General features: G+C 36.2%; 2 protein-coding genes across 2 annotated transcripts; both read right to left on the reverse strand.

Annotated features, from left to right (window-relative positions):
• Positions 1–12884: 12884 nt before the first annotated feature.
• On the reverse strand, positions 12885–15079 carry LOC145608852 (H/ACA ribonucleoprotein complex subunit 1-like protein 2). The gene is made up of 4 exons (XM_081664448.1): positions 14857–15079; positions 14603–14751; positions 14392–14507; positions 12885–13198 (listed from the first exon to the last, which is right to left on the reverse strand). The coding sequence occupies exons 1-4, from the start codon at positions 15011–15013 to the stop codon at positions 13024–13026; spliced, it is 597 nt and encodes a 198-aa protein (XP_081520574.1). The 5' UTR covers positions 15014–15079; the 3' UTR covers positions 12885–13023.
• A 1035-nt stretch (positions 15080–16114) lies between these two features.
• Positions 16115–18848, reverse strand: LOC145609235 (receptor-like protein 46). The gene is made up of 2 exons (XM_081664772.1): positions 18607–18848; positions 16115–18308 (listed from the first exon to the last, which is right to left on the reverse strand). The coding sequence occupies exon 2, from the start codon at positions 17546–17548 to the stop codon at positions 16391–16393; it is 1158 nt and encodes a 385-aa protein (XP_081520898.1). The 5' UTR covers positions 17549–18308; positions 18607–18848; the 3' UTR covers positions 16115–16390.
• Between the last annotated feature and the right edge of the window lie 338 nt (positions 18849–19186).

Below are 19186 nucleotides of genomic sequence, written 5' to 3' on the forward strand. Positions count from 1 at the left end.
TTTACTAACTTGTGTATTTTGTTATTAGAAAGAGGTACGAGGCTTCAAAGTAAGTAGATTAGCTTACTCCCTATTTCTTTCACAATGTAGATTGCATGCTTATTATCGTTTATAGTTCCTAGTATCATGTTAGGATGCTTTTAATGCTTCCTAGTATCATGTTAGGATTGTTATTTTATGCTTTCTAGTATCATGTTTAGGGTGCCTTTATCCTTCATAATATCATGTTAGTACCATGTTAGGTTAAAGCTTTGATCTTTATTGTTTAGTGACATGCTAGGATTTGTTATTAATCTTGTTAGTATCATGCCTAGGATCTTGCTATTATTATCAAGCTTTATTATGCCTTATCATGTTATTATCATGATTATTATTATTCTTTATCCTTATGTTGCTTGATTTATTATATTGTTATTGCTTGATCACGCCTTTTATGCAGGTTTAAAGGGAATTTGTACTTGAAATCACGCTTAATAAGATAATTATTAATTTGGTTTAGGCTAATGTGATTTTAATTCAAGTGATCACCAATAATAGTATTATTTGTGCATTAATTTCAACAAACATAGATAAACAGGGTAGGTTTAATATAATGTTTGTATGTTATTCGAAAAGCGCGCATGAATACGAGCAGAACAAAGTAGAGGCCTATTTTATAGGGCGGGTCCTTTCTTTTGTAGATTGGATTCGTACCCTCATCCCCGGACCCTGTTTGGTTCAAGACCTTATGGAGTAGTTGACGGTCCTTTGGATTGTCTTTTGGGTACAAGTTCCTTAAAACTTGTTGGCGACTCGTTTTAGCTCTTTGTCTTTCCCTTTGGAACGCCACCGTACTTTAGTGTATGATCACAGTGGGGTTCAAGTTTGGGGTTATCATAATGCTTGAAATATTCCCTACAGATATTATCTAATTACATTAATTAAAATATGAGATATTTAGGTGCCATGTTTCCTTAATTGTGAACATTCGATGTTGTAGTTTAGGAAAGCATGATGAGTGATTTATTATGTGGCAATTTTATAATATATGATGTTGTTTATTGCTATATAATGACTAGTATGGCCCAGTGGATTGCTAAATACGATCTGCGCATAGTGATGTATTTTTGTAATCTTAGTACGGTCTACGTACCGATAAAGTATTTTGTAATTTTATTTTATTTCATTTACGTAGTAGATAGAATAGAGTAGAATTACAGGTTGCAGTTAATCCAAGAAGCCCATGAAGTGAAGGCCCAAAGGAGCAAGGTGGATGCGATCCATGATGATTCAAGTGGGAGCATTTACTTTATTAGTTTTCTTAGGATTAGGGGCCATGCTATGTCTTATTAATGCATTCAGTATTTTATGCATGTTAGATTTTATTGATGTTTTTTGATGATGCGCTAGAGTTCACTATTTAATCACAACATAATAAATCTAGATCCCAGTAATATTGATGTAGCTTTTCCAATTAAAAACCCGACGAAAACCTTGATCGTTTATGATGGGTCGGCCCTCAGCAGAGCATCATAATATATCTTGGGGAAGTGGGGGTAGGACCGCATATCTACACTTTTAATTGGTTATATTCAACAAGGTTACCTAAAGATAAAGTTTAGAACCTTGAAGCTAAGGGTAATAATTAAACATGTGATGGTTAATTATTCAACCAAGAATTACAAAGAGTTGTAATCAATAAAGAGTTTACTCACCTTGAAAATGTAATGGTTGATGGCAGGGCCAAAGTCCGGTCAATTATTGCACGAATAAAGGATCTTGGAATCATTTAATTCAATTGGGATCAATTAACATTGAATAAATGCTTTAAAGTTACCAATTTAATTCGCTTATGGTACTTTAAATTTAATAAACATAATTGAATTTTGCGTTTACTTATAAGTAACATGTCGTTCTAATTTTATTATTACATATATAATCTCCTCGATTGAAAATAAAGTTGAGAAACGTTCTCAAAAGGTTTAAAAGATAATCCATAAACCTATATTCCAATTTTGCTAAGATTGTTCTAAAAGGCAAGTTTTAGAAATTCATGTCACATGTCTAAGGTTGGTTTTATTCAAAATGTTTGAGTAAAATGCCAACACATCTTCATTTTGAAAAATGTTTCAAGGGATATAATGAGATGAGAGGTACAATCCCTCAAAAGACAAGTGTACAAGTCCAATAAAAACTCTTATCTTCAATATGATTGAATATAAGAAAGTGATTGGAAATCTCTATGATCAAAAGTTGATCAAATGATAGTATTCTTCATCTATTTTATATAGAGTTTAATACTTGATTAAACTCAAATATAAATAATGATAGAATAGACTTAGCAGAATCATGAAAAGAGCTTAAAGTAGTTGAGCAAAGTATCATTTTGAACCTAAGAGAAATGTTCTAAGTGGCTCAAATGGAAAGGTTTAGGAATATATGAGGATTGCATTAAGAAGTTATAGGCCAAGAATTGCAAACAAGTTGCTACTTCTCAAACCTAGAACTACTTACATGCTAAAAGTTGTTATGAACAACAAATGTTTCAAATTAAATGGACCAATTCCAATTGATTAGAAACTACCTCATATAGTTGGAAGGTAAAAGAATGGAAATGTTCCAATTTAAGAATTATAGAAATTGATTTAGCATATTGCTACTTCTTGGACATATGATGTCTTGTTTAGATCACTCATTGCACAATCTGATTGAACAAAAGGAAGAAGTTATAGCTAAAGGAGGAATAAATCTACAAGTTTGGAAGCAAAAGTTGCAACTTTACAAGTAGAACCAGTTTTTCACCACTAATAATTGGCTAGAATTAAATAAATGTTATTCATTCTTGCCATTATCAAAACACCATTCAATGTTAGTAATGACTAAGCATCGAAGATTCAAAAACGTGAAATAAATGTTATTCTATGCTTTTTTGAGTCATAATGTGTTTTGAATTTCTAAATAGGTTTAAAGTTCTATATGATAGAAATAGTTAAACCATTTATATATATATAAATTGTCTCTAATATGTCAACTAATTCAAATGAAAATGAAAATTGCATGCGGAAGATCCAAAGGGATGGACTTTCAATATCATTGGATTATGAATCTATTGATATATGTAATTATCATTCTAATTTGAAATTATGACTAAGTCACCATTTAGAGAAATGATGATGTGAACTCGAGGTCAAATACATATTGATGTAAGAAAACCAAAGGTTCAAAGGCTAGAGACGGACAACGAAACTTCATTTGTGATACGATCACTACTTGTGCTTAGTTGAAGCATAAGAGTGAAGATTTTGAAAAGTTCAAAATGTTCAGTATGAAGTTCAGTATCAACTTGACAAGAAAATGATTACACTACAATATGATTGTAATTGTGAAAATTTAAGTCGAGACATGTATTGGCAACACATTCAAAGTATTGAGATATGATCGTAATAATGAGAATTTAAGCCAAGACATTGATAAACATCCAAGAGTAGTGAAATCGTTTTACAACAAACTCCGAAAGAAAACCTTGTGAAGTGTTTATGAAGGAAGCTATCAATCTATATGAGATATAATTTGAAAATGAATGTAAATTACCTATCTTCCAACCATTGTTCAAGGGATATACTTTTAAGATAAGCTACAAAACAAAACAAACTACATACGTCAAATCAAATGTAGCAATAGCTTCATATATGATATGGATAAGAAAAGTTCTTATTAAGTCTTTCTACAAAGCAAGGAATAAAACATGTATTAAACCGTTTGATGCACGTTTGATTCCTATATAGAGCACGGGGTACTACTACACAAACCATACTTAGCACAAAATGTTTGTTGCTCAAGTAGGTGCCCTTATGGAAATTGTTCCAAAAGGTCAAGTGGGAGTAGTGTAAATCACTAAAGAGTTCGAGAAAAGCAACAAACAAACATGGTTCAAAACCATGGTTGGTTCACCCTATGCTAAATATGCCTCCTCAAAAGGTAAGTCGGAGCATAAGAATCTCGAAAAGTTCGAGAGCCTTGAAAGAGTTCAAGAAAAGTGATTTCGAAAATCTCGAAGAAATTTGAGAAGTTATCGAATAAAAGCAACAATATGAGCATGATTCAACTCATGTTACAAATGACAACGCGTGGTCTCATTAAGTGTAATGGGATTAATAACCATGTGTCGAAGGTAGTACATTCCAAGTGCATATCCTCTACTGTCGTTTCTCATTGAAAACTAAACAAAATTGTTGTATGAGTTTCAATTGTTGCATAAAAAACCCACAATGATGACTAGCATGCGTAAAACTTAGCCAAAGAAATATGATTTCATATTGACTAAGAGTTCTAAAATATTTATTTTGGAACATGATGATTATGCAAGTAATAAGGATGATTTGACAAGTTATAACTCCAAGTGGTTTAAAACCATGAAATCTGAAATAGATTCTAAGTCTGTAAGCAAGCGTATGACACTTGAATAATTTGCCTAAATTGGGTGAAACCCATTGTAAGCAAAAAAGACAAGAAAGAAAAATGTTTTCTAACTAAAGCAAGGACTTGTTGATGGATTCAACAAATTCATAGTATGACTATGATTACGATGAAACCTTTACATTAGTCATGTTGCAAAGATCTATTAAAGATACTTTAGTGATTTCTACCTTATAGGATTTGGTAGATGGATTTCAAAACACTTTCTTGAAATTGTTCATGAAATAAGATTTGTATATGATACAATCAAAAGTTTAGAGATCCAATAATCCTAGGGATGCATAAAAGATCCATAATAGATTGAAGTTAGCATCACGGAGTTAATGTTCTTAATTTTGTGAGTTAATCAAATCGTTTGATGTTCTCGTAAAATAAAGAAAAGGTCTTGTATGTATAAGATGTTTAGTGGGAGCTATGAAGTCTTCTTGGTCTAGTATAAAGAGCAATTATTCATTGCTTGAAGAGTCAAGTGGTGGGTAATGCATTGTATATGAAAATCTTGAAGAAGAAGATGAGTACATTTGGGATTCAAGATCTATATAGATAGGTCTCGAAAGATGTTTGAGTTTTGGTTAAGAAACTTATATTGATAAGATTCTTATGAGGTTCAACATTATAGTGAAAAGAGTTTTCAATCCCATGTGACATGGCACGTTGATTAATGATTCAATACCTTGAGAAAGGTTGATGAAATTAAGATTTTGAGTGATGATCCTTATGCAATTTGCAAAGGATACATCATGCATGTCATGGACTATACTCGTCTATTTGATTCACGTGTTTTAAAGAACAAGTGATGATAGATTTCGATCGAAATCCAATGTAACGTTGGAATACAAATTAGAAATTCCTAAGTTCTTTGCGAAAGGGCAAAGGAAAATTCTTAGTGTATGGAGATAAAAATGATTATAAGATTTAGAAATTGCAAAGTTCATGTTTATGAGAATGTCTCATGAACTCCACTTGCTGAACCCCTTCCATGACCAAGGTATGAGAGTCATACTAAGGTTTTTGGATTGAAGCAAGTTATGTAATTTTAGTTGTGTATGTTTTGAGAAAGCATATTACAAAAGTAAATACATTAGCTTGCATAATTATGTTTATCAAATGAAACAAAGTTTCAATCTTATTTAATCGTGGTTTCAAGATTAAATAAAATGTCCAAAATAATTATGAATTGATGGGCTCACTAGGTTGATGACCTTTTGAATGAAACCCCACAGGTGAACTAAATTCATAGATTATTTAAGTTCCTAGTTCAGAATCATTAAATTGGACATAAATGATTTCCAATAATGGACTAGCATGTTAAGATTGATTGGATAGCGCAGTTTCATGGGCTATAGGAACGTAGTGATGCTCGGTCAATCACATGGCTATGCATGAATGATGCATGATCGAACTATAGACCTACTTTGAAGTTCAAGTATAGAGCTTCCGGATATATTAGTGGATTCCTTTGACATGAGTGGAACATTGATCTCATTCAATGATTGTTTTAACTGTGGTACATTCAAACGTGTGGCCGTAACTGGAGATTATAAAGGATGTTTCCCGGTTACTTCATGAGTTGAGTGGGAGCTTTGGTTGCCATAATATTGGATTGAGTCTACCTATTTAATTAGGAATGTGTCTTGGCCCCTTGAAGAGGGAGAATTCAGAAAATGCATGGCCGTGCTCAAATGGATTACATTGTAACCATTTGTTTTGTAATTCTAACTCAGATTTCAAGAAAGATTTGTAGATTAATATGATCACGGCATAAGATGCAATCATATTATCAAATCGACACACATTGACTTAAGGAATTTGAATATTGCGCACTTGTCTCAGACAAGTGGGAGATTGAAGGAATTATGTCTTCGATAAGTGCAATTACTAGATATATCGAGGATCACTATTATGGAGATAATAAGTTCATTCTATAGGGTCGTTAATATCTGGTGCTAGATATGATAATTGATCTTTGGGTTAGTTAAATAGCCCAAAGCCTTATAGAATGGATCCTATGATGTCACACAACAAGGGTATTGGGTTAAACAAGTAAGAGGCCCATTAATGGGCCTCATGAGATTATGACATACCATGTAGAGTGTTGGGCTAGAGTAGTGTGTTTAGGATAAGGGTTTTGGGCTTTTGACATGGGCTCTTATTTAGAGATGAGATCTATAAATAAGATCCATGCCTAGGGTTTGAAGTAAGCAGTCATAATTCACACATTGTGAATTTTGACATCAATGCACCAATCCCAAAACCCTAATCCTCTCTCTAACTCACGGCTATCCCTCTCCTCCCCTCGTCCGTACAGCCGGCCACCCTAGGTGGCGCGTGTGGTGTTCGTGGTGGTTCATGGTGGTTCGTTGCTCGCTCTTCTCCATAGAAGGTCAATTGAAGGTTTCAATTGCAACTAACTAGCATTAGTGGAGGTCTTAACTTGTGCCCGTGGACCAAGTAGAGGAATCACGCTTGGGGTTCTTTATCTCCCTTTGTTCTTGCTCGATCGCACGTGGAATCACGCTTCAAAGGTACAATTATTTGTTCTTTATGTGTTATGCATTAGATCCTTGGATTAGGTACTGTATGAATATGATTCATGTTTATTTCCGCTGCGTAGTACCTATAAACTCCTTCATGGCTTTGCTTGAAAAGTTGGTAACGGAAGAGATGTAAAGGCTATTAGTATGCCTTGGGTGCAGGGAGAAATTCCAACTGTGAACTCAAATTAAACATTAGGAGTTGCATTGAGGTGGAAAGTGGAAGACTTTATTGACAAGGAAACTTGTAACTAGAATGCAAGAAAGGTAAGAGAATGTTTCGATTGGGATAGTGCAAAGAAAATTTTGTCTATGGAACCCCTAACACAAGGGAGGAAGACTTTGTCTATTGGAAGTTTCATCCGTCGGGAAGATACACGATGAAAATAGGCTACTACTACCTTTCAAAGGAGCTGGGGTTAGAGCGGGCCTTCTTTTGTATAGAGGATCAAGAGTTTGTGAAGCTTATTTGGAGGTTGAATATTCATCCAATATGGAAGTTGTTCTTCTGGAAATTGTTTCATGACGGTATTGCAGTGAAAGTCAACTTAGCTAGCAGAGGAATAAAAGTTGACGAGATGTGTGATATATGTGGGGTGGAAATGGAATGAAGATAGCCAACAACTCTTTTGATTCTGTAATCTGGCAAAGGAGGTTTAGGAGATTGGCTCCTTGACTATTTTCCCTGACTCTACTGGATCCAACCCACCGAGGAAATGGATCCAACACTATATCCTGTTGCTTTATAGCAAGGATGGTAAACATGGAACCCGTATCGTTTTGTTTATAGCAACATTATGGGGATTGTGGATGGCTAGGAATGCAAGATGCTTCAATGGGACTACTGTGACAACTAGTTTGATTGCGGAATTCATAAATTTAGCTTTGCGAGACCAAGAAGTTTTCATCCACAACGACAACCACGACAATCTCAACTCTTCTGAAAGCAGGGACGATCCAATCATACCTCCAGGGCTCAATTATGTGCAACTGGGAAGGGAGAAGGTTGGGCTTGATAACTTTACTGTAGAAGTGGATGGGTCGTGGAACAAGAAGACCACTAGGGCAGGAATCGGCTGGGCAGTCACAAGGCATCGGCTGGGCAGTGCAAGAAGATGTCGTTTTACTAGTTCTAATTTTTAATTGTTTGTTTGTTGTTGCCTTTGCTATTGTCAAAAAAAAAAAAAAAAAAAAAAAAAAAAAAAAAAAAAGTAACCTCTGATCAGAATATGCCCAGGATGGTTTATTCCCACCCCACTACCCACTTTTTTCCTCATTCTCTCTAAATATTCATCTCCTCAAGCTCTTGCTCCAACCTCTCCTACTCTATGCCTTGAGTTGTCACCAGATTCCCCAACTACAACCCGTTTCCCCCCTCCTAAACAAAGAATCTGCCACTCGATTGCTACCTCCGGGATTATATTGAATTTCAAAATTGAACCCAATCAACTTCCAAACCCACCTTAGGTAATCCCTTCCCACTTCTCTTTTCTCTATGATTTATTACAAACTTTGTTGGATTGTTCGAACTACAAAGTGACGCTCCAACATATAATATGGCTGACCAAATGGCCGTAAGGTCTTTTTCCTATATTGATTTTCCTTGAGAACGAGGGGACTAAGGAGCTTGCTATAGAAGGCAACAAATCGACCTTCTTGCATTAACACTGCTCACAAACCGAACTCGAAAGTCAGCTTCCACCACAAAAGATTTCTAGACGTCCAGTATGCTAGGACCGGAGCCGATGTCATTGCTTCAAAAACCCTTTTCAAAAGTCATGGTTGTTTTGCTACATTACCCACAATTGCCTTTCTTTAATTATTGTTCCGTCAAGGGTCACACTATTTGAGCACAACCTAGTACGAACTTCCTATAATATCCGGTTAATCCCAAAAATTCTTTTAATTCTCTCAAAATGTATGGGAATGGCCATTCCACCATGACTCTAACTTTCTCCATGTAAATCGACAATCCTCTTTGAGAAATGATATGACCCAAATAGGCCAATATTTCGGGCCAAATTCACACTTCTTCTCATTTTTTATCAATTGGTATTCCTTCATTTTTGAGTTGAGGGAAGGGAAGTAGCGGTGATGAAGAGGGAAGCGGAGGTAGTGGTACAACTATTGCAAGAGAGAAAAATGAGTTTTAAAAAAGTTAACACCGGAAATGTACTTCAAAATTCGCAATTTGGCTGAAGGTTGGCTTGGGGGGGGGAAACAAATTATAAACTAGTCTTTTTTACCAAAAAAAAAAAACTTACTTTTGGTAACCAACAACTTTTTTATTTTTTATTTTTTTATTTTTCCTTTGGTGAATCAGAAAAAATCTTATTATATAGTAATCTTATTTTATTGATAATAAGTCAGTCATGACATTAATGCCTTTTTTTTAATTAAATTTATATTTATAATACTTCCTCCTTTTTTTTATTATATGCATCACTTTCTATATATGGAAATTTTAATTTAGACACATCCCTTTTCCCTTTAATCAATAAATTTTCTTCATCTCTCTCTTATTACATATACCCTCTTTATATTTTCTTTCTATCTCTTTCTACTCCAAAAATTACTTAGGAGTCCGCAATCTTAAGTCATGCATCTAATAAAAAAAAGAAAAAATTGCTCCCATTAATCTGAACTTTGCATCATCCGCCGAAATTAGTCCCAATTTCAGTTTATTATCTATCACTCCCAACTTTGGGGGGTATTAATTTTCGTTGCACCCAGATGACTTGCAACTGGTAAAGCAGGTAAACCTTTGTGATTTTTTTTTGCACACGTGTCAATATGTAATTGGTTGAGAAAAATAAAGAAAATTTTTTTAAAAAAAAATAAAGTAAAGAAAATTAAAACAAATTTTAAAAAAATGTAAGGAAAAAAAAATTAGAACAACCCAGCAGCACCCACCACCACACGAACACCACTGCCGCACATCAAACCACCACCACCATTGGCCACAGATGGCCGAAAATGGCCGATGTTGGGGCTGAATACCCTAAACCGGCCGATTTCGGCCATTTGCAGCCGATTTCGTGGCTGGGCTTCGCCGACTTCAAGGGTGAGGAGGGGTTATCGATGGCTGGGGAAGGGTTATCGGGGGCTGGGGATGGGTTTTTGGGGGCTGGGGAGGCATTATCGGGGGTTGGGGAGGGGTTATTGGGGCTGGGGAGGGGTGTTATTGGGGTTGGGAAGGGGTTATCGGGGGTGGGGGAAGGGAAGGGGTGGCTGGGCGGCGGTTTCCGATAGCGGGGGAGGGGTTTTCGGGGAAGGGGTGGTTTTTCCGGCGGGGTAGGGGGTGGGGTGTGGTGTTTTCCAAGATAGGGTGGGGGGCTAGGTATTTTTCCTTTTTAAAAAAAAAAATTGTTTTAATTTTTTTTGTTGTTTTTTTTTTTATCTATCGCGTGTTGACACGTGTCTAGGTTACCTGCTACATCCGGTTAGATGATTTGTTTGGTGCAACAAAAATTAATACCCCAAAGTTGGAAGTGATAGATAATAAACTGAAGTTGAGATTATTTTCGGCGGACGAGGCAAAGTTCAGATTAATGGTAGTAATTTTTCCTTAAAAAAACGAAGAAAGTAGGTATTTTTATTTATTTTTTTTAACAATTTAAAATAATTACCTATAACTTAATTTTTTTTTTTTTTTTTTTTAAAAAAAAAAAACCCACCCTCCTAGTGCCCGGCGCCAAACCCCCGCCCCCCCCCCCCCCCCCCCCCTCCCCTTTCTCTCATCCATGACTATCAAGTTGTGATAATACCCAAAAAAATTCAAAATCAAATGCAAATTATAAAAATTTCTATGAAAAAACAATCATAATTATTAAATGTCCAAACTTCAAAGTTGATTGAAAATTGAAATAGGGTTTTATTTCTTGATATGCAAGGAAATTACTAGGAAATGAAGGGGATGAGATAGGAGCATGAATAAAGAGGATGGAATTTAAAGTGGGTTTTAGCGCAAAAGTAGCTTTGAGAAGATTAATTGATGGTCTTGATAGGGGTCGATAACATGAAGCCATTGGAGAGAAAGGGTTTAGGGTTAGAGGGTGGCGTTTCAGGGTGGGGGAAGAGGGTCGATTTGGGGGTTTCAAGGTGAGCGGAAAGGGGGAGGAGGTGGTGTGCCGGCGTGGGAGGGGGTGGGCGTCGACAAGATAGGGGCGCCCGGGGAGGGAGCTCTGCTATCAAGTAGGGATGGCAATATTAAGTGGATATCCACGAACCCGCTCCACCCGCTATAAATAAATGGACGAAAACCCGAATTAAATGGATGAGAAGCGGGTGACGGATGAAGCGAGTGATGGATCGGATCGGATGTGGATGATACTTTTTTCACCCGCTAACCATCCACCCACCCGTTTAACATATATTATATTTTTTAATCTAAGAATTTTAATAATAAAATATGAAATGTGCAAGAAAATTACTTATTTTTTTGTTGCAAATTAATTTTTCAAACAATATATTGTTATTGTTTCATTTTGTATTAATAAAATAAAAAAATTATTGTACAAATAACCGAAAATTAGAGTTTATGTGAGTTTTTTTCCACTTTAATACTCATCCATTAGTCATCCGCTCCACCCGTTTCATCCGCGGATGATGGACGGACGGATATGGATGATGGGTGAAGCGGATGACGGATGGATGTGGATGGATTGATTAGAGTAATGGATGGATGCGTCCACCCGATCCGAATTCGATCCATTGCCATCCCTACTATCAAGGGAAGGGGAGGGTGGCTGGCTGGCTGCTAGTTGGGTGAGATTTTTTTTTTTTATTATTATTATTTATAACATTATTTAAGTGTTAAAAACTAACCATTGCTAAAGGATTTAATTAAAATAGTATTGGTAATCAATACTACAAGATTACCAAAGATAATAAGTTTTCTTCCAATAAAAATTGATTATCATACTACATCAACTTGTTTGGGCTACTATAACTGATTATCATACTACAGTACCTTGTTTAGGCCACAATAGCTTGCAAGTTAGTCGCTCATTTATTTTTGTTATCCAATGGAAACTGTGTCAGGTATCTTCTAGCTATATTGCGGATTTTGACACACATTTCAACTACATATCAGCATTTAAAGTTTTTTACGAATACCAAATACATATCAGCATTCAGATTGCAATGGTTGATGACTACACGGAATAATCAAATTTGGTTCATGTTAGCCGACCCCACTTTTGGGATTAAGGCTTTGATTGATTGATTCAGATTGCGGATATGTATTTTGAAAACAAATCCTTTAAATCAACTGTCAATTTATAACAAATCCTTTAAATCAACTGTCAATTTTTTTTTTTTATTCCAACTTATTTTTAATCAACTAAATTCTATTATGTTTTTTTTTTTTTCCTAACTTAATTTTGATCAACTTATCTCCATTATGATATTTTTCATTAATTTTCAATCAACTAACATCCACTAATACTTTAAAACTTTTTTTTTTTTTTTATCAACCTTTAATCCTCCAAACCACTTTAATTTTCAATTTCCTGAAAAGCAAAAATACTTAATAAGTTTAAAATCTCATCACCAGCCTTTGTGACTCTCTCTAATCACGAAAAAATAAAAGTAATAACATGCTGAGCCTTAACGCAAAATCTTGTGCCTCATCACGCCAGTAGAGTTGGGCTTATTGGGCCAAAGCAGGCCTTTCGAGCTTCTTTGGGGCTGGGCTCAGATTTTGAACTAAAATTATATTTTAGGATTGCCATCACGCATTTTCGGGTTAGGTAGGATCATAGTTGAGGTTTTTTTGACGGGGGTAGGGACTTAGGAAGTGAAGAGGGGCATCAGTATCTTCCAGTGCTCTACTACACTCGGGTAATAACACAACAGTAGTAGGCAATCATACACATCGAATTATGCTAAAAGGCACCACAATGCAAATGCTAAAAGAAAACAAGGGATTCCACTAAACAAAATTCAACTACATATCAGAATTCGGAGCTTTTTACGAATACCAAATACAAGGACATGAAAGACAAATCCTGGAACTTAAGACACTATCAGTCTAAAATCTTCCTCCTCTTCCCCCCCTAAAACCACCACGGCCTCCTCTTGGAGGACCTCTACCGCGGCTTGGGCCACCCCTTCCTCTAAAGCCACCACCTCTTCCTCCAAAACCACCACCACGACCACCCCTGCCTCCAAAACCACCACCACGACCACCTCCTCTTGAAGCTCCCCTGAAAAAATAAAATTAAAAATTCAGATCAGCTTTCTCAGATATGATATTGGAACAAAACAAATAAATAAATTAAAGAATCTAACACCAAAGTATCCAATTACAACAAGTTCACAAAATGAAATAAACAGAACTAAAGTTATGTGAGGCATTTGGACATTCAGATGTTAAGACATGCAAACACTTAAAAAATCACAAGAAATCAAGAATTTGCTCTAATAAATTAGTATATACAATACAATTTTAGGCCCAGCAATCCTCATTTCCCTTTCGCTTGTGCATTGAACGAAAAACAAAGCATGCTTTAGGGAGCCATAAATGAAGAGTGGGCACATGTATTCTATTGCAATTTGTTCAAACCTGATTTTATCAAAAACCTCTGAACAAAAATTAGTGAAGCATTACAATTCAAAGAAAAGCTTTTTGAACCAAATACACCCAACAGAAACAGTTGCTTGAACCTAAGGTCAGTTTTAGCTTGTACTAACAAAGAAAGTTACAAATCTGCTTGATATGACTTTGGCTGTTTATTTACAAATTACAATCAAACATTTGCAAAATCTCAATAACTACTAGAAAACGAGGCTTTTGAAAGAAAGAACAAGAAGTTCAACTATGGTTATGATATGAATAATGAGTGCTCTTAATGTAAAACATATAAATGCTGTGATTGTTCAAGACAACTCAATTCCAAATGACTAATTCAAGTTACCATCAGTTCTAAAGATACAAAAAGCAAACTAATCAAATTTTCTCTTAATCTATACAACTAAACTTTCCTACTTCCAACTTCAAATTTATTGGAGCTTCTCTAAACGCGCTCTAAAGAGTAAATTCATATTTCGTTCCAAGACTTTCAATGCATACTACCATCCAAATAACCGAGATGTTCAGTCAGCAAACCTACACAATGAAACATCCTATTTCCACTAACATGCTTTAGGGAGTAAATTCACATTTCACTTAAAATAATACAATACATACAACCAAGATGTTCAGTGGCAAACATACAAATCGAAACATCCTGTTTCATACCCATTTAATTTAATTATTAAAGCTAATACGTATCGAAATCGAGCTTTAGTATAATACGAACTGTCCAAAATCTAATTCATGCACAAATGTATAACACAAGCAATACCCAGAATTTAACATTATTATAACACCAAATATGAGAAATAAAAATCAACATACTTAGGCTGTGGAAGAAATCTAGCCAAAGGCAAGAGCTTTGCAGGGTCAATGTAGAATTTATCCCCAGGAGCATATGAAGTTGCAACTATTCCTTCCATCATTTTCACAGAAAAAAACTGCAACATTCAAATTCAAACATTCAATCAAAACCCCAAATTAAATCAAATAAAATCAAATTAAAATGAATTGAAATAAAGAAAAGAAACATTACAGATTCATTAATTGGACCAAAAATCTCTTCAACTTTGCCAATCTGGGTCTTATTTTGCAGGTAAATAGGAGCATTAAAGTAAGGAATTTTCTCATGCGTCAATTTTGTAACTGCTTCTCCCTCACACGCATGAACAAACGTCGAAATTTCTGCTCAAAACCCAAATTAATCAACAAAAACCCAGTAAAATTCAGATCATTTTCAACAAATCAAACAAAAAAGCAAGTAATTACAGAGAAAGATAGAATGATTACCGACGACTTCTGAAGGTGGACCTTCGTCGCGAAAACCACCACCACGACCGCCGAAACCACCACCGCGACCGCCGAAGCCGCCACGACCTCCGCGGTCGCCTCGACCACCGCCGCCGCGAGCTCCCCTGAAGCTACCGCCGCCTCTCGGAGGTCTCATTGTTGTTGATGTTGTATGATTTGAGGAGAGAGAGAGAGAGAGAAAAATGGAGGGGAGTGAGAGGGGCGTGAATTAGGGTTCAGGGTTTAAGAGAAGGATATAAGATGACAAAGAGGAAAAGAAAATAAAAGGGTAAAATTGTACAACTATGTTGTTTGTTGGGTTTTGATATTGTTGGGTTAGTAGGTTTTTTTTTATCAATGAGCTAGGCCCAAGTTTATATTCTGAATGGATAATCCTTCTCATTTTCCACCATGTAAGGTCTTGTTTGGCAATAGCGCTTGAGTTAGCGGTAAGCATTTTGATCAAGTCAAAACAGTAGTACAGAAATATAAGAATGTTTTGTAAGGTAGTGATTCAGGTAGTGGTTACTGGTTTCTGGTAGAGGTAGCGTTTGGATAGCTTTTCTCAAATGTTAAAATTAGTAGCATTTCAAAAATAGCAGGTAGTGTTTGTCAAATTTTGGTTATGTTTTAAAACAATATGAATGGATTTTAATCTATTTTAGTATTGCAACTGCTTCTTTCTGCCAAATACTCATACTATCAATTGTTACTTTGACAGCTAACCTATACCTACTATTAATTGTCAGCTACTTACTAGTTACTACCCTAACGGCCTAACATCTACTCGTTAATCGACCGCTAAAAGCTACCCACTATCGCTAGTTTTACAAAACAGGGTCTTATACTAATTCATATATATTGTACTTGCACTCCTAAGCTAGCAACCACTACTATGTCACTCTTTGCTCACCCACTAACGTAAACATCAGAAGCGTTTTCTCAGACACACCCCGAGGCCAGCATACTTGGTTATTTGCGCATGTAATTAGCACACATCGATCTTCTCATTCCGCAACACATGTACCTCACGCGAGAAAAAATGTTATTATACAGACACATAGCTATTTGTACTACTATATTCTAAAATAACCCCAAAACCATCGTAGGTCACACGTGTCCACACCACATAAAATTTATGGTAGAATTAGATTTTTGACTAACAATATCTATAATTAGGTATTGGAAATTTATAAAGTTTGAAATTTTATAGCATTAATCGAGACAAATTAAACAAAATCCATCATGACTTCGTTTTTTCTAACATACTTGGAATAACTTAAAGGTTCCCCCGTATTAATACTTTAGAGGGAGTAAGAAACTAGCATGCACTTATACATCATTATGCAAAATGTCCCATAACTTATGGTACATTTCTTGTTCAGTAAGAGCTTATTCATACGAAGCAATTATGGCAGTGAAAGGGAACAAATTATAGTATACCCAAATAAAGGGAACAAGGACATAAACATGTCCATGTTGCTCCAATATTGATATACAATAAACAATATGCATATAGAGGCAAGAAGCTAGGCTACTTCTTCTTGCTTCTAAGTCTTGTTCTGTTAGAGCTACGACGATTAGTCCTGATATTGAAAAAACCAGCAATATACATACTTGAAACTACTATTATAAATCCTACTGGAACACCAATACCAGCAGCCTGCCATGAAAATGATTCCTCGCGCTCTTCCCCTGACTCGCTAACTGCAGGTGCTGCATCATCAGGACAAGCCACACGTATAGGCACACCACATAACCCACTGTTATTAGCATACATGTTAGGATCATTCAGAGTATCCAACTGAGGACTTTCCGGAATCCTTCCTTTAAGCTTGTTGTTGCTCAAATCTAAAGTAGTCAGCTGTTGTAGTTTGGTAAATGTTACTGGGATTCCTCCTGAGAGAGTATTATGTGACAAATCTAAGGTCTCGACGTTCTGCAGACCACCAAGGCTAGATGGAATACCTCCATGGAGGGCATTGTGGGAAAGATTTAGTAACTTGAGCGTCTCAAGGCCACCTAATGAGCTCGGAATCTGGTTTGTGAGGTTGTTATTTGACAGGTCTAATAGAGAGTAGAAATCAAGGTTGTATTTAGATAAACCTTGCTTGAAGCTTTTCCAGTTCACTATTAGGTCCTGGAATTTAATATCGAAGCTAAATAGAGCAGACGATAGAGTGGATGTATCAGGAGGATTGATCATGCCAGGAAAGTCTCCAAGCCTAGAAGGGATGTCCCCAACAAGGTTATTGTTGGAAAGATCAAGAATTTGGAGACGGGTGAGGTTCTCAAGATCACTAGGGATCGATCCAGTAAGAGAGTTGTTTCGAAGGCTTAAGGTTTGAAGTGAGGAAAGACAAGACAGAAATGATGGGATTTCTCCGGAGATGTTATTGTCATGAAGATCAAGGTGCTTCAGCTGAGTGAAGTTTGTCAGATTCTCAGGAAGTGGACCGGAAAACTGATTTTCACCTAGAGAAAGAATGATCACACCTGGGCCAAATTCAGTGGGAATTTGACCGTAGAATCTATTGGAAGAGAGATCAATAAATGCAAGGAAAAAGTTTGGGTTAAAAGTAGGGAATTTGTTACCTGAGAAACTGTTTTTCGACAAGTCAAGGAGCAACAGTCTGTAAATGTTTGGCAGTGACTGAGGCAGTTGGCCAGAGAAATTGTTGTCTGATAGCATAGTATCATAAGTTGAGACTCTCCGATTGTTTCAGGCAACTCCCCTGAGAAGTTATTCCTACTTAACGCGAGGACTGATAGACTTTTTGATTGAAATAATCTTGGTGGAAGTGAACCAGATAGTTTATTGTCTGACAAAATGATGCTTCCAATCTCCATTTCTGCTAGCCAAAGAGGGAAGCCGCCCTCAAGCTCATTCTCACTAAGGTTTAAAAAATCCAAGCTAGTTTGATTCGAAATCCACCAAGGAATTAATCCTTTTAGTCCACAAGACCTCAAAACTAGCAAAGATAACTGGCACTTTGGAACCAGCTTCACAGGGTTATCTAGCACAAGTTTGTTTCCTCCAAGATTTAAAATCGTCAGCATTTCCAAATCAAACAACCAAGCAGGAATTCTTCCGGACAATAAGTTATTATTCAACTCGAGGGTGGTGAGATTACTGATCATTTGAATTGAACCAGGAATTCCTCCTGTCAGGGAATTCCTGCTCAAGGCCAGTGTTGAAAGCTTTTCTAAATTACCAATATCAGGTGGAATCTCACCAGTGAAAGAATTGTTACGCAAGTCTAAGACCTCCAGCTCAATCAAATTCAGCAACGCGGATGAAATCCCACCAAAAAATTGGTTTTGTCGAAGTGATAATGTGTGTAGTTTAGCAAGGTATCCGATCTCTACTGGGATATTTCCATGCAGGAAATTCTCATCTAGATTCAGAAACTTCAAGTTTCTTAGACCGCCTACTGCAGAGCTCAGAGTACCTACAAATGAGTTGCTACTCATATCAAGGTACTGTAAGTTCCTTAAAGAAAACATATCTTCAGGGATTGAACCATTAAATTGGTTCATTTTAAGGTCTAAATGAGCAAGATTGGTCAAGTTTCGAAACCCAGAAACTGGGATTTCACCCCCAATAACGAGATTAAATGATAAGTCAATAGACAACAAACTTGTTATGCTAAAAAGAGGAGTTAAAACATGTGAAGAAACAAAACCCAATGTTGCATTACTTATATATGCAAGTGAGGGGAGAAGAGAGTAAAGATTAAGATCAGTTACTTGTTTAGATAACGATCTTGAAGAACGACAAGTTACTAGTTCCCATTCGCAACAGTCCAAGCTCGAATCCCAAGTCTCTAACCCAGCAAGCGAAGCATTAAGAGAATCATTCAGCGGCAGTTGTTTGAGGAGAGTGTGTTTGAACTGGAGAAGTGCTTGTTTTTGCTGTGAAGGGCAACCGAGAGAAGGATTGCATGAGAGGTGTAAGAGAATAGCTAAAAATAGTGAAGCTAGCAAGGCCATTTTTTGCCAATTCTCTCACAATTTATGCCAATCTAACGTTGCATAGATGCTTATTTAAGGGAATGAAGTCAACCACTACAAATATGCAAGTCATCCACATCAAACAGCAAATTCTCTGTAACACTTATTGACAATATGACCAATTTTGTTTGCCATTTTTCACCAAGTAAAGTGGCTTACATGGGTGCAAAACACCTAGCAAACGAAAAAATGCATTGTCTAGCAATTGCTGTTTTTTTGACCAATTTGCACCACATAATTCCTCATCTCTGTCCAGCAATTGATACTTTGCTTTTGAAAGACAGTAATCAATTGATTCGGTTATTATTTTCTATGT

The sequence above is a fragment of the Chenopodium album genome, chromosome 23, assembly GCF_948465745.1.
Source record: "Chenopodium album chromosome 23, dcCheAlbu1.1, whole genome shotgun sequence".
Classification (NCBI taxonomy): domain Eukaryota; kingdom Viridiplantae; phylum Streptophyta; class Magnoliopsida; order Caryophyllales; family Amaranthaceae; genus Chenopodium; species Chenopodium album.